This window comes from Octodon degus, unplaced genomic scaffold (assembly GCF_000260255.1).
Source record: "Octodon degus isolate 3935 unplaced genomic scaffold, OctDeg1.0 scaffold00128, whole genome shotgun sequence".
Classification (NCBI taxonomy): Eukaryota; Metazoa; Chordata; class Mammalia; order Rodentia; family Octodontidae; genus Octodon; species Octodon degus.
This window is the reverse complement of record NW_004524704.1, coordinates 572025-584800: the sequence shown is the minus strand read 5'-3', so window position 1 is coordinate 584800 and position 12776 is coordinate 572025. Positions and strand designations below refer to the sequence as shown.

General features: G+C 41.0%; 1 protein-coding gene across 3 annotated transcripts in view; it reads right to left on the bottom strand.

Moving 5' to 3' along the window:
• Map3k13 (mitogen-activated protein kinase kinase kinase 13) overlaps nt 1-12776 on the bottom strand; it is a 142192-nt gene that overhangs the window by 36089 nt on the left and 93327 nt on the right. For all 3 annotated transcript variants that reach the window (XM_023700925.1, XM_004640873.2, XM_023700924.1), the window contains exons 3-5: nt 9211-9394; nt 3914-4105; nt 104-262 (exon numbers count right to left, since the gene is read on the bottom strand). In XM_023700925.1, the coding sequence (XP_023556693.1) occupies nt 104-262; nt 3914-4105; nt 9211-9394 (535 nt within the window). The remainder of the gene's footprint in view (nt 1-103; nt 263-3913; nt 4106-9210; nt 9395-12776) is intronic.

Below are 12776 nucleotides of genomic sequence, written 5' to 3'. Positions count from 1 at the left end.
AAAAAAAAAAAAGACTACTTTGTTAAGTGTAGGAAGAAGAAAATCCCAGCGGAGTGAGAGAGGGAAAAGGCTCTCTCCAATTGCCCTGAATGGAGTCACTCACCAGATGTCGACCTTCTCTGAGACGGGCTCATTCCGTATCACCTCTGGGGCCATCCAAGCAACGGTGCCAGCAAAGGACATTTTGGTGCTCTTGTCACTGAGCTCCTTAGATGTACCAAAATCTGAAATTTTCACTGCATCTGTGTGAGTCACTAAAACACTTTGAAAAAGAAAGAAAATATCCAAGTTATTAGTACTATTGAAAACCATGACTCGAAATGGCAACTGAAAATGTGTATTTCCTGCCTTGTACTTTGTGGAATGCAGCTTTCAGTTGGCGCATAACTGGGCATGCGCTATGCAGCATTGTGGGGCATGCGCTATGCACCATTACGGGGCATGCGCTATGCACCAGAAGCAGCTGCCTTCAGGTTTATTGAGGCAACCTAGAGAGCAGGTTTCCGGTCCCTGGTCTTGTCCTGCCTCTGCATTTGCTAGCCATGTAACCTTTACCAAGTTACTTGGTTCTGCCAAGCTGTTCTCATCTGCAAAGTGGAGATAACTCAGATTACAGTATCTTAGCCACAGTTCAGAACTGCTGGAAGTTCTCAAAGTAACTTACAAATATTTGTTTATATTTATAGGGCAAACTCACTTTACCCTATTTTGTGCCAGTGTCACAGGTTCCACCACAGAGATATTAATCTGGTTGATTGTAGGGAGCTGCTCGACTTTGCTGGGTACACGTGTGCGGTAATGCAGCACTACCTTCCTGAAATCATTTGGCTCTATGAACTTTGGATAAGGGTCTGTGCGCTGTACGGCCCCATATGGGTCATTCTGCGCTGACCTCTCTGAATTTTTATCTGAATTAAATGAGCTGAGATCCATAAAGCATCAGTACTCGAAATATATTGGCTTCCATTCTTACAAATCTCAGTTAATCCACTAAAGAAAGTGCGTCTTTCTAAACATTATTTAAATGATGCCAACTAATATGAACGGAACAAGGACACTAGGGACTCATTCCTTAAAAGACTAATGTGGATGCTGGGATTTCACTAGAGCTCATGAGGGGAATCTAAGCCTAAGTATTTCCACGTAGGTCATGTTGTATTTTTCACGGGTGTTACCTGACATGTGTCTTGGACCAAACTGCTCTGGTTGGCCTTAAAGATTAATACAAATCCAAAGTCCTGGCAGCTTCAGGAGACTGAATTCACTTAAAAAAATATGTTCAGAACTTTAGAATGTAAAGGAGTTAGGGAATAAGAGCCCTAATTTAGATACAGCAAGCTATTCTTTTTAATAATAAGAGGTTTTGTAGTCAATGGTATCTAACTCGACATTAGCAAACAAAATTTTTCAACTGATCTCCTTTCTTCTCTTTTTACCTTGCTCACACTAATGCCAAATTGTTATTAATCAAAAATCTCAGTGCTAACAACTGCTTAGAATACCTTCAGCCACAGCCTGTCTTTGGTTTTGTATCTGATGTGTAAAATTTACGTAATCGGGGAGTTTTGATTTTATAGGATTAGTGCTAGTGAAAATGCATGACAATTAAAATGTTTCAGGATATCTACGATAATTGGAAAATTATTATTGCCGTGTGCCATGAAAAGCAGAAAAAAGCGATAAGCCCCTAGAAAGACAAACACTGTACAAATGTCTACTTCTGCCTCAGTTTGCACAGAGGGATTGGATTTGGAAGGTTAGGGTTGATACAATGTCAGGACTTTGTTGAAATCCTGAAAAAAGTTGGGGCTCTACAGACTATAGATTTAATGTGGGTAATGAAATCTCTTGTTACATTGAGCCAGGTTAATATCTGTCTTCTTAAAGTCCACTTGAAATCCAGAGGCTCAGGTGACCCAGGGTGGCAGTCGTATGAATGACAGGAGAAGACTCACTAGAGGACCAATCTACTCCTTTAACCTTTAAATGACAGGAGTAAAGGGGAATACTCCTGATGCATACTCATGATTGTATATATTCCAAGATTTCCTGACTCCTCTCTGAAATGAATTCTCCAGGAGAACATGATGGTTAAAAAAATAGATCATTAAAGATGCCCTTGGCAAATATTTCACGTACTTTAAGTGTATGTATGATACAGCAAAAGCAGGGCCGGCAAGATAGCTCAGCAGACTAAGTGCCTGCTTAGACAAGCACAGGGACCAGGGTCTGATCCCCGGCACCACATGCTGTACCAGTCCTGCCCCCGGGCATGCTGAGCTGGCCACTGAGACCAGCATAGTGGCACACACCTGTAATCCCAGCACTGTGGAGGCTGAAAACAGGAGGATCACTACAAGTCTGAGCAGCATAGTGAGACCCTGTACCAAATACGTTAAAAAAAAAAAAAAGAATATAGCAAAAGCAGCAAATTGTGTAAAAACTGTCAGCAGAAGGAACAAGCACTATGTGTTAATATTTGTTAATAGTAACATTAATATATGTTAATATTTTACATAAAGCAAGGAGGCAGTTCAATAACTAGTTGCTGTAATCAACATTGTTGAGAATGCGGGCAATAAAGGAGAGCTGCTTTAGACTTATATTCAAACACAGATTTTTGTCTTCCAAGTAGAGGAGGCAGGATTCATTGTGAAACCTTTACCTTCCCAGGCTGAGCTAGGATGCAGGAATCATTGGTTCAAAAGTTCTGGTTCAGGGTCTAGGGCCATGACTCTGAGTTGAGGCCCAGTTTCTATTTTGTAAAATAAGAATAATGACATTTCCATCTCTATCCCACATAGTTTTTGCCAGAATTTAAAAGGCTATGATAATAATGGATAGTTAAAAATGTTATTAACATGAAAACACTATGCAAGTGTGTTTTTGAAAAGAGATCAGTTTTTCTATAAACCAAAATGATGAGAAATAATAATCTTTTAAAATAGGAGCTACATGGAAATATACCATCTTATCAATTTCTTTTTTGCATTCATGCAATTTGGGGAACTGAATACCACTTCTCTTAAAGTGGTCACTGCTTACTAAGGAATCATTTTGAAAATACAGATTCTAAAAAACAGCTCTGCCTCCCTCTGTATCTTATGGCTGTTGTAACTATAATCATTTATTTTTTGTTTTGATGAGGAGCTTGGAAACTCAAAGCCCAATTTGTAGTCCACCACTGATCACTGTGTAGAGTTTTATGGCATATCCTTTGTGGAGAATTCTTGGTTCTAGTGTTTTTATGTTCTCTTTGTATATGTTTCTTTTTTTCTTTTTTTTTTTTAATTTTATTTATTTATTTGTGTGTGTGTGCAGCCAGCTCAGCCCACCTGGGGGCGGGGCTGGCTGGCATGTGGTGCTGCGGGATTGAACCGCGGTCCCTGTGCTTTGCTGAGCTTGTTCTAAGTAGGTGCTTTAGACCACTGAGCCATCTCACCAGCCCTGTATATGTTTCTTTTTCTTTTTTTTTTTTTTGGTGGAACCGGGGATTGAACTCAGGCCTTTACACTTGCCAGGCAAGCGCTTATTCTACTGAGCTATCTCCCCGGCCCCCTGTATATGTTTCTTATTCATCTATTTTTATCCTCATCTATACATTTCAGAATCTCAATTAAAAAATTTTTTTTGAACACAGTAGAAGACAAACCAAGACTTTAAGTGGAGAAGTATGGCATTAATTATCTGTCATAATAAAAGATATTTCAGGTAATAATTAATTTAATTACACAGTTGTACAATGAAAAGCAGCAAAACAGGAAACTGCTCTCAACCATAATCCAAATTAGTTCAACAATAATCCAAAACTTACTCAAGTAGATTAACCACAGAGTTGACTTAGACCGAACTATGAATATGATGTCGATAACAATTCTTTTTTCAAACGACAAAACAAAAGAGATGAACTCACTTAGGTGATTTGAGATCACGGTGAATAATTTTATGGAGATGCAAATAATTCATTCCACTCGCAATGCCCGTGGACCAGTCTACTAGCAACCGAGGTGTGATCTTCCTGCCCGCTCGCAAGACTTCGTAAAGCTGTCCGTGCGCACAGTATTCCATGATAATACAGTAACACGGGGCCTGCGTACAAACACCCCTGCCAAGAGAATGTAAAAATGTACGTAAATATAGGCATACAAACAGACACGCATGCAGATTTTCAGAATAACAAAGACGACTTCTCTATCCAAATGATTTAAGATGCATACACGTAATTCCTCCTAATTCTTGAATTAGCATTGAAGTTTTCTGGGCTGCAGGTTCTGTTTTGCACATAGACAATTTCATTCTGTTCTCTTCACTCCAGATATCTCGAGGCTATACTGTAGCTGGTGATTTTATGTAGGACTTTTCCACTCTGGAACAAACAGTATTTTTTTTTCTGAGGGCTGGTGTGGTTTTAGATTGTTAAGAATAATTTAAAATAGCTTCTTTTTGAATATAGATCGAGGGTTTTGTATGTGGTACACAGAGAATTCAAACAAAATGTTGCTATTTTATCATTTGTTGAATTTTACATTACTGAAATTGAGAAGTAACTAGACTGAAGATGCCTGAAGTCAGTTTTCTATCTTATATAGTATTGGGAAAACATTTGTTTAGAATAAAAATATCATATATGGTAGACCTCTGTGCAGCCTAACCTTCTGTCTTTTCCTCCATCTTCTGGGAAGTCTTTCTTGATTATTCCAGCGCAAAAAAATATCTTTCTTTCAGGTTCCTATGACACAGAAGGCCTTAGGTTGTTTTGGTTTGGTTGCTTTTCTTCTTTTTTTCAATAATGAGGATTCTCGGGGACTTGGCACTGAAGTGCATCTTCAACTCTTTTTAAATTTTTTATTTTGAGACAGAGTCACTAAATTGCCCATGCTGAGTTTGAACTTGTGATCCTTTTGCCTCAGCCTTTTCACAGGTAAGGCTCAGAATGAAAGTGGATTATCTTAATCACAGCTACCAGTAGTTCATGTCAGTGACAGATTCCAGCACCATCCAATCTCACAGCTTGCCGCCTTTCCCCTCCCTGTACTCTGCTGCCTCCTTTTCAGCCTCTTAACTTCTGAAGCACATCGGGGATTCCTACATTAATACCATTAGCTGATAAAGGCGGAAATAATTCTAGTGGCTCTATTTCACAGTTTTGTCCTAAGTTGAAAGAAAAAAATTATTACATGTAATTGTCTGTGTTGTGCCCCTTAAGGGTACATACACTTCTCTTTAAAACTTTCTAGAAAAGTTAACAGAAGTATTGTTTGCAAGACCTCACTTGAAGTCTCCGCCCACTAGTGATCCATGTCCTATCTCTCAGGCTGCTGAAAGAGAGGAAAGCATTCTAAGGCCGTGACTTGAAGCGCCAATCCGTGAAGGACTCGTAACAGCAGAAGGCTGTGCAGAATGTAAAGAGCCTCCTTTCTCCTTGCTTTGGTGTGCCTGTCAAATGCTATAAAGCTATTTCTGGACTCTCCAGAATTCTCATCTCGATTTTCTCTCTCTTTCTTGCTTGCCTGCCTTCCTTCCTTCCTTCCTTCCTTCCTTCCTTCCTTCCTTCCTTCCTCCCTCCCTCCCTCCCTCCCTCCCTCCCTCCTTTCCTTTGCATTTGGTACAGGGTCTACGGGATCTCACTACCTAGATTGGACTCGTAGTGATCCACCTGTTTTCAGCCTCCCAAGTGCTGGGATTACAGGCGCACACCACCACGCCCAGTTTCAATTGCTGTCTCAGTCACCCTGGGGGTGGGGCCTGCAGAGCAAGCCAGGATTGAACCCTGGCCACTGCGCTCTGCCTAAGCAGGTTCTTTAATCTGCTGGCTGGCTCCTCGCCTTGATTTTCAACGAAAGCTTTTCAAGGGAGCCGAGGAGATAGCTTAGTGGAATAAGCGCTTGCCTGGTAAGTGCAAGGGCCTGAGTTCAATTCCCAGTTCTGCAAAAAAAAAAAAAAAAAAAAAAGAAAAGAAAGAAAAAATAAAGCTTTTCAAGTATCTGCTATTGGATTTTTATAAAAACTCAGTGGAGTACAGGTACAGAGAAACTATAAATAAGTTAATTGTCATTGCAGAGAAGTAATAAACAGGAAAGGAATAATGAAATGTGCTCAAGAATACCAAGATAAATACTCATTTAAAGGCATCAGCATCTTATTTATGCTTTAACTTGTGACACATATACAGAAAGATTCTAAAAGTGTTATGTTATAAACTTTTCATCTCTCTCGACTTACGAATGAAATGAGAAGCAATTCTTCTAGCAGCTCTGTACTACGACAAGGCTTCTTAGTACCTATAAATAACAGCTTAATAATCACTTAATTCTAATTGCTACCTTTTCTTCTCTTCACACTGAATTTCATTAGGAACAGTCAGGTTGGATTTTCTTAAAAGATTATTTAAAAGGAAGGAAAAAAATAGTATTCTTGTCTTGTGCTTCTTTTTCTCTACATGGTTCCTCTGAACTTCAAAAGAAGCTGGAAGCCCAGAAATGACTCTCTAGGGAGCCGTTAAGATCTCCTCATGCCTGTATCCTCCAGACAGTCCTGGATGGATTCACTGGCCAACAGCACATGGCACAGATGGGTGCCAACACGACACTGCACAATGCCCCAAGAGTGTGGTGGAGCGGGCCAGGGACACAGTCTCGCTATTGTTTTCCATGTAGAGGTAAAGACTATGCAAGTATCTTCGGCTTAAAGAGCTGGGCGCTAGCACAGCCATGCTTGCTCAGCAGCGCTGAAAGCTAGACGTGGAGAGAAGATTGTTAGGAGGGGTAGGCAGGAACGCCAAGAGGAAAACAGAAGCAAAGACAAGGAAGGAAAAATAAGGCTTCTCCCTCATCCATCCCCTCCTAGGGCACATCCTACTTTCTTCTGCCCAGGGCATCCTCCTGGAAGACTCGCTTCTCACCTCACTCCTTCATGCTGCCTGGAGAATACTGGCCCTTGGTCTCCACCTAATGATCTCAGCTTAAAAGCTCATGGCTTTTTCTTCCACTTAGCAGGGCCTGGCATGCAGAAAGCGTGACTGTCTCAGAACAGTAAAACGAAGGAAAGAAGAGGGTCTCTTCTCAGCGGATTTCCTGAAAACAATCTTCCCATTATCTTTTGCAATCTACCAGCTTTGGACAAATTCTAATTGGTTTCTATGGCGTTCATTTAGTCTCACTTCCTTTTAGCCCCACGAGAGCAAGCAACGCGGGTATTACACCAGCCACCCAAGCTCGCTCATGTCCGCGGAGTGAGGGTCCTTCCCCTGAGGAAACGAGTCTGCATGCTTCCTCCCTGTTTGGTGTCCCAGTCAAACGCCTCTTTTCACTTGTATTTTCCCTTCCATCAAGATCTTGTAAGGAAATTAAATTGGCCTCAGTACTCATTTATTTACTTATTTTTTATGTATTTAGTATATTTAGGACCTGGTCTACAGGGTCTCATTACATAGGTCGGACCTGTAGCGATTCTCCTGTTTTCAGCCTCCCAGCACTGTGATCACAGGCGTGTACCACCACACCGAGTCTCAATCACTGTCTCAGCGCGCCCCAGGGGTGGGTCTGGCGTGGAAAAATGGGGATCAAGCCCCAGTCCACTGCATCAGTACTCATTTAAATCTATTCTACCAAACCCATACCCAAGATGTATTTTTCTAACTTTAGCAACATGATTCCCACTATGACTTATCACATGACATTTTGAGTTTTATAATGATGGTGTTATAAGAGGAAACACCTCCCTTGAGGCTGAGGAAAAGTGGCCCCTAGCTTAATTCACAGGACATTTCACTTCTTTCAACTACTGCCTCATCAGGTAAACTGTTTTCCAGGAAGGAAAAATGTATATCAAATTTGCCTGAAGCTGTAGTTTCTAAACCTGCATCCTCTTTCAGGACTATAATTCCCACCTACTCTTTACCTTTTCTCCTCTAAAACCACTAGCTATTCATTTGTGCAGGCAACATTTGAGGGCTGGCACGGGAGGGAGGGAGTGCGAAAGGGAGAGACCGCATACATTTAGAGCTCAGCATCTCTGGACTTGGTGACGTCCCCAGATTACCACTGACTTTCCTCCTGCTAGGGTTCTGATCAGTGTTGGGTAGGCAACAATCTAACTAGAAGGACATGCTTGTATGCTCCTGGAAAGAAATATTTTGTGAAAGAAATATAACAGAACTTAGTAGCATCAATAATTCTACTGCTGGGAATATAGCTCAGTGGCATGAGCGCCTGCCTGGTAAGCGCAAGGTCCTGAGTTCAATCCCTGGTACCACCAAAAAAAAAAAAAAAAAAAAAAAAGAAAGAAAGAAAGAAATAATTCTACCAGATTAGGAAGTTGTGTGTGGCATTACTAGATAAGAAGTCTAGAAAACCTGAGACTACTTTAATTTAATAATTAAGAATTAATGACAATGGAAACAAATGACTATGCATCACCCAAGAATGATTATTTTCTGACTGTTTTAGATAATAACTTTGTTTCGTAAATGAAATTTGGGGATGCGCAGGTTACCTGCAAGTGATCTCTGTCATCCTATGGATTAAAGCGGTTGATGTCTATCTGGCCGCTCGTGGGAATCTGCCTCCTCCCTCCGTGCACACCCCTCCCGTGAAGCACACCTCCTGGCGACGTGCACTAGCTTAAAGGATGCTTACGGTTGTGACTCAGGCTTACTAGTTTTTATGTAGTTTTAGTTTTTCTGTTTTCTTTTTTGTTGCTGTTGTGGTATTATGGATAGAACCCCAGGCTTTCACAGGGAGCTACATCTCCAGCCCTTTCAACTTTTTTTTAAATATAATTAATTTTTTTTTTTTTTTGAGGAAGGGTCTTGCTGGCCTTGAACTCACTGTGTAGCCCAGGCTGGCCCAGAACTTGTGGCAATCCTCCTGCCTCTGTCTCCTGAGTGCTGGGATTACAGGTGTGCATCACCACTCTCCTTTCCAGCTCTTTTTAATTTTCTTTTCAAAATTTTGAGACAGGGTCTCACTACGTTGCCCACCTTGAGCTTGAATTGCAGTACTGCTGCCCAAGCTTCGTAGAGTGCTAGGACTACAGGTATATGTCCCTGTGCCTAGCTCTAATCGCTCTTCAGTACTGTCTCCAAGCAGTTTGCGCAGTGATAAGTCTATTTAATAGCCCTAAAATGTTGTTCAAATTGGAAACTTATGAGCATGTTTGGGGAAAGAAAATATCTCTATTTCTTAAAAACAAAAAAAGCCCTTGACTTACTTGAATGCGATGATGTTCGGGTGCTTCAGCTTCCTCAGATGCTTGATATCCGTCTCATTCTGTTCTCTCACTTTCTTGATGGCCACCTCTTCCGCTCGGAATTTGCCCAGGAAGACAGCTCCCTGGGCTCCGCTACCGAGCCACTGGAGCTCAGAGATCTCCTCAAATGGCACTTCCCACGTATCTGGGCGCACAGGGGAAAGCAGGCATGTAAGACCTTGGAATTTGCTGAGGAGTATTCTACAAAGTCATGCTGCAGTTACTAAGGTCATCGTCCCCCGGAGTGACCCCACCTTCTGACTCCTCCCACCAGACACAATCTTTCTATGGGCCTTGGAACTAGAGACCACATACTGATGTATCTTAGCATACACCCTTGTTTTACGCACTGAAGTCAATAGACTGGAGAGGGCTCCTGTATACTCTCTGCCCACAGTCCAGCACGCCTCTGATCCCACCTCCTCACCTTAAGCTTGCATGTTCAGCCAACTTTTCTGTCTTAGTACCACTCTTCCCACCCCATCACTTTTATAGGTGTTTTTTTCCTTTGTGAGTTTCCAGCACAGATGCCCAGTGAATCCTTACAACAACATTCTTCCAAGAACCTCACTACACCTAATATTTAAGTTACAATTTGCCTTCTGAGGGCTCCCGGCATGCACCAGCACAGGGCTTCACATGCGCTGTATGTTTCACCCTATAACAGCCCCGCAAGTCTGGCCTGATTATAATATAGTATTTAAAGTTTAGGAAACTAGGTATAGTGTGCCTAAGTGAGCTACCCAAGGTCCTATGGCTGTAAATGACAGAAGTGGGCCCCAAAGTGACAGAACAGAGCCTGGCATTTCTAGGGAGTGTCTTTCCCCCGTACCCACCCTGCCTTTCATGAAGTTACTCAGTGGAATAAGTCATGCTCAGTTTTCGAGCTTTTCTTTTTCTTCAGACTTTGCTTTATTTTTGCACCAAAATGTAACAGGGGTTCTTTCTTTCTTTCTTTCTTTCTTTCTTTCTTTCTTTCTTTCTTTCTTTCTTTCTCTTTCTTTCTTTCTTTCTTTCTTTCTTTCTCTCTCTCTCTCTCTCTCTCTCTCTCTCTCTCTCTCTCTCTCTCTCTCTCTCTCTCTCTCTCTCTCTCTCTCTCTCTTTCTTTTCTTTCTTTTTTTGTATTTTAGGGAAGGGTCTACAGGGTGTTTAGGGTCTCACTACTAGATCGGACTCATAGTGATCCGCCTGTTTACAGCCTCCCAAGAGCTGGGATTACATGGCGCCACCAAGCCCAGTCTCAATCACTCCGGGGGTGGGGCTGGCACAGCAGGCCCAGGGATCGAACCCCTGGCTCCTGCGCAGGGGCTTTAATCTGCTGAGCTATTTGGCCGGCCCTAACAGGGGTCATTTCTAAGTGACACTATGATTCATGTTATGATTTTTCCTCCTTTTCTATATTAATTTTCTTTTTTTTTTAACTGTAAGCCTATACCATTTTTATAATGAATTTTATTTTAAAATATAGCACTTCAAAAAATGCACTCAATATGTACTTATAATCTCATGAAAGGTAATAATGCAACTGAGCAGCCCTCCTCTCTGTCCCTCTTCTTACCAGAATGTTAGCATAGGGAAGAAGTAAACATCAAACAGCCGGAATCCCCACAGACTGAGGAGCAGGCGATGACGCTACTGAAGGCTATGAGAGACTCTCCTCAGAGTACTAAAAGGTCACTGTGTGCAGAACAGGAAATAAAGTAGTGTAGGGTGGACTCTGGAGGCATTCTGGCCTTGGAAGCAGCAGCAAGAGCAGAAAACTGCAGCAGCAGCTTGTCAGATTCTTAATAAGATGTCGTTCCTCATCCCAGTGACTAAAAGCCGACCCTCCTACTACAGGGAGCGGGAAACTAGTCAGAGCGGACGTGCTTGGTGGCATGGCCACCACTCCATTCTTCTGGTAGGAGCAGCGCTAAGAGAGTCTGCTCCGCTGAAAGCGAGCAAGTGCTATCTGACAGCAAAGCCTTCTGATATTGGTGAGCTACTTGGCTTACGAATGTGAAATCTCCAAAGGAACGAGTGATGCGAAGTGAGACTGGGGAGCAAGCAGCAAGTTCTGGGCGTGACTATTTCGAATAGATTTAGGGCCCCTGTGAAAAATATTAAATGGCTTGTGAAATCTCACTTGTATTCCCACAGGCTTATTCCTGATGCACGCAGACATCGATAACACAATGTAAAAGAATTTTTCTTATGGGATGATTTTCCATGAAGAAGTAAAAGCTGTGTCATTCTGACCGCTCCGGGGGCTGAATAAAATATTATTACTCAATGCTGGGACATGTCTTTAAATAACTTTATAAAAGTCCTAGTTAGTTTAATTTTTAATACAACTACTTAAACTAGTCTAAATGTTGGGTGTCTTTTGCTAAAATTTTCAACTTGATTCATGTATTATGGATTCTTCATCATGTAAGTTTGATATTTTTTTTCTCTTTACACTATCTCCTCAGATTCACTTCCGAGGCTGAAGAGTAAAATGTCTGGATTTTGCTAGTTTTTGTTGATGGCGGTAAAGTAAGAAGATTTTGCTCTTATCATATGTCTGCTAGCGATTTGTCAGTTACTTTTGAGGATTTTTTTTGGATTTAGGACAAGGTGTACAGGGTGTTCAGGATCTCACTGCGTATCGTGCTTGTAGTGACCCTCCTGTTTATAGCCTCCCAAATGCTGGGATTACAGGTACGCGCCACCAAGCCCAGTCTCAATGGCCATCTCAGCATGCCCCAGGGGTAGGGCTAGCACTTACTTTTGAGTTCTAACTTGACTAAGTGTTTTATAAGTTTGCACTAGTTGCTCTGCAATACAGAATATTTTCTTCACACTTGTTTAATACATTTGCTTTCTATAAATTGTGGAAATCTCCTTGGCCAATATGTAGTAGGGTCTCATAGTTCTTATAAATTTGAAGAAGCTCTTTTTCTCTCTTTCTTTGATACAAATGAAGAAAGTATTTCAACAAGCCCTTTTCTTCTAAGTTTAATATGTTGGAAGTATTTTATATAATTTATCATTTCTTTTGCCATTTGCTCCATTGCCCAATCTATTTTGTAAAAGTTATTTACAAAATAACTGTAGTTTATTAAAAAAATTAACCTTTATATACATCTGGAGTTTATTTTGATGTATGTGTGAGACAGATGTAAATGAATTTTTAACCATATTGTTATTCAGTGATTCCATAGTGATACGTTAAATAATCTTCTCTTTTCATACTGCTTTGTAATACTTACCTTGTAATTACTGTATTTTAAGAAACAGTGGCTATTATTTAGTTTCTTTATAAAAGGAGAAATAAGTGGATTATTAAAGAATAATCAACAAGTACATTTGGCATTTAGGTATCAACTGTTTAAAGTATGATAAAGGTAAAATTCTCCTCTATCAGCAGTGGCTCACGTCTGTTATTCAGCTACATTCAGTCAAGCCTTAATTATTCAGGAAGAGTAAAGGGTGTGGCACTGATAATTCGAAACCACAGAGTTTAAAATAAAGTAATTCTTCCGTGTTCTTTTTTTTTTTTTTTT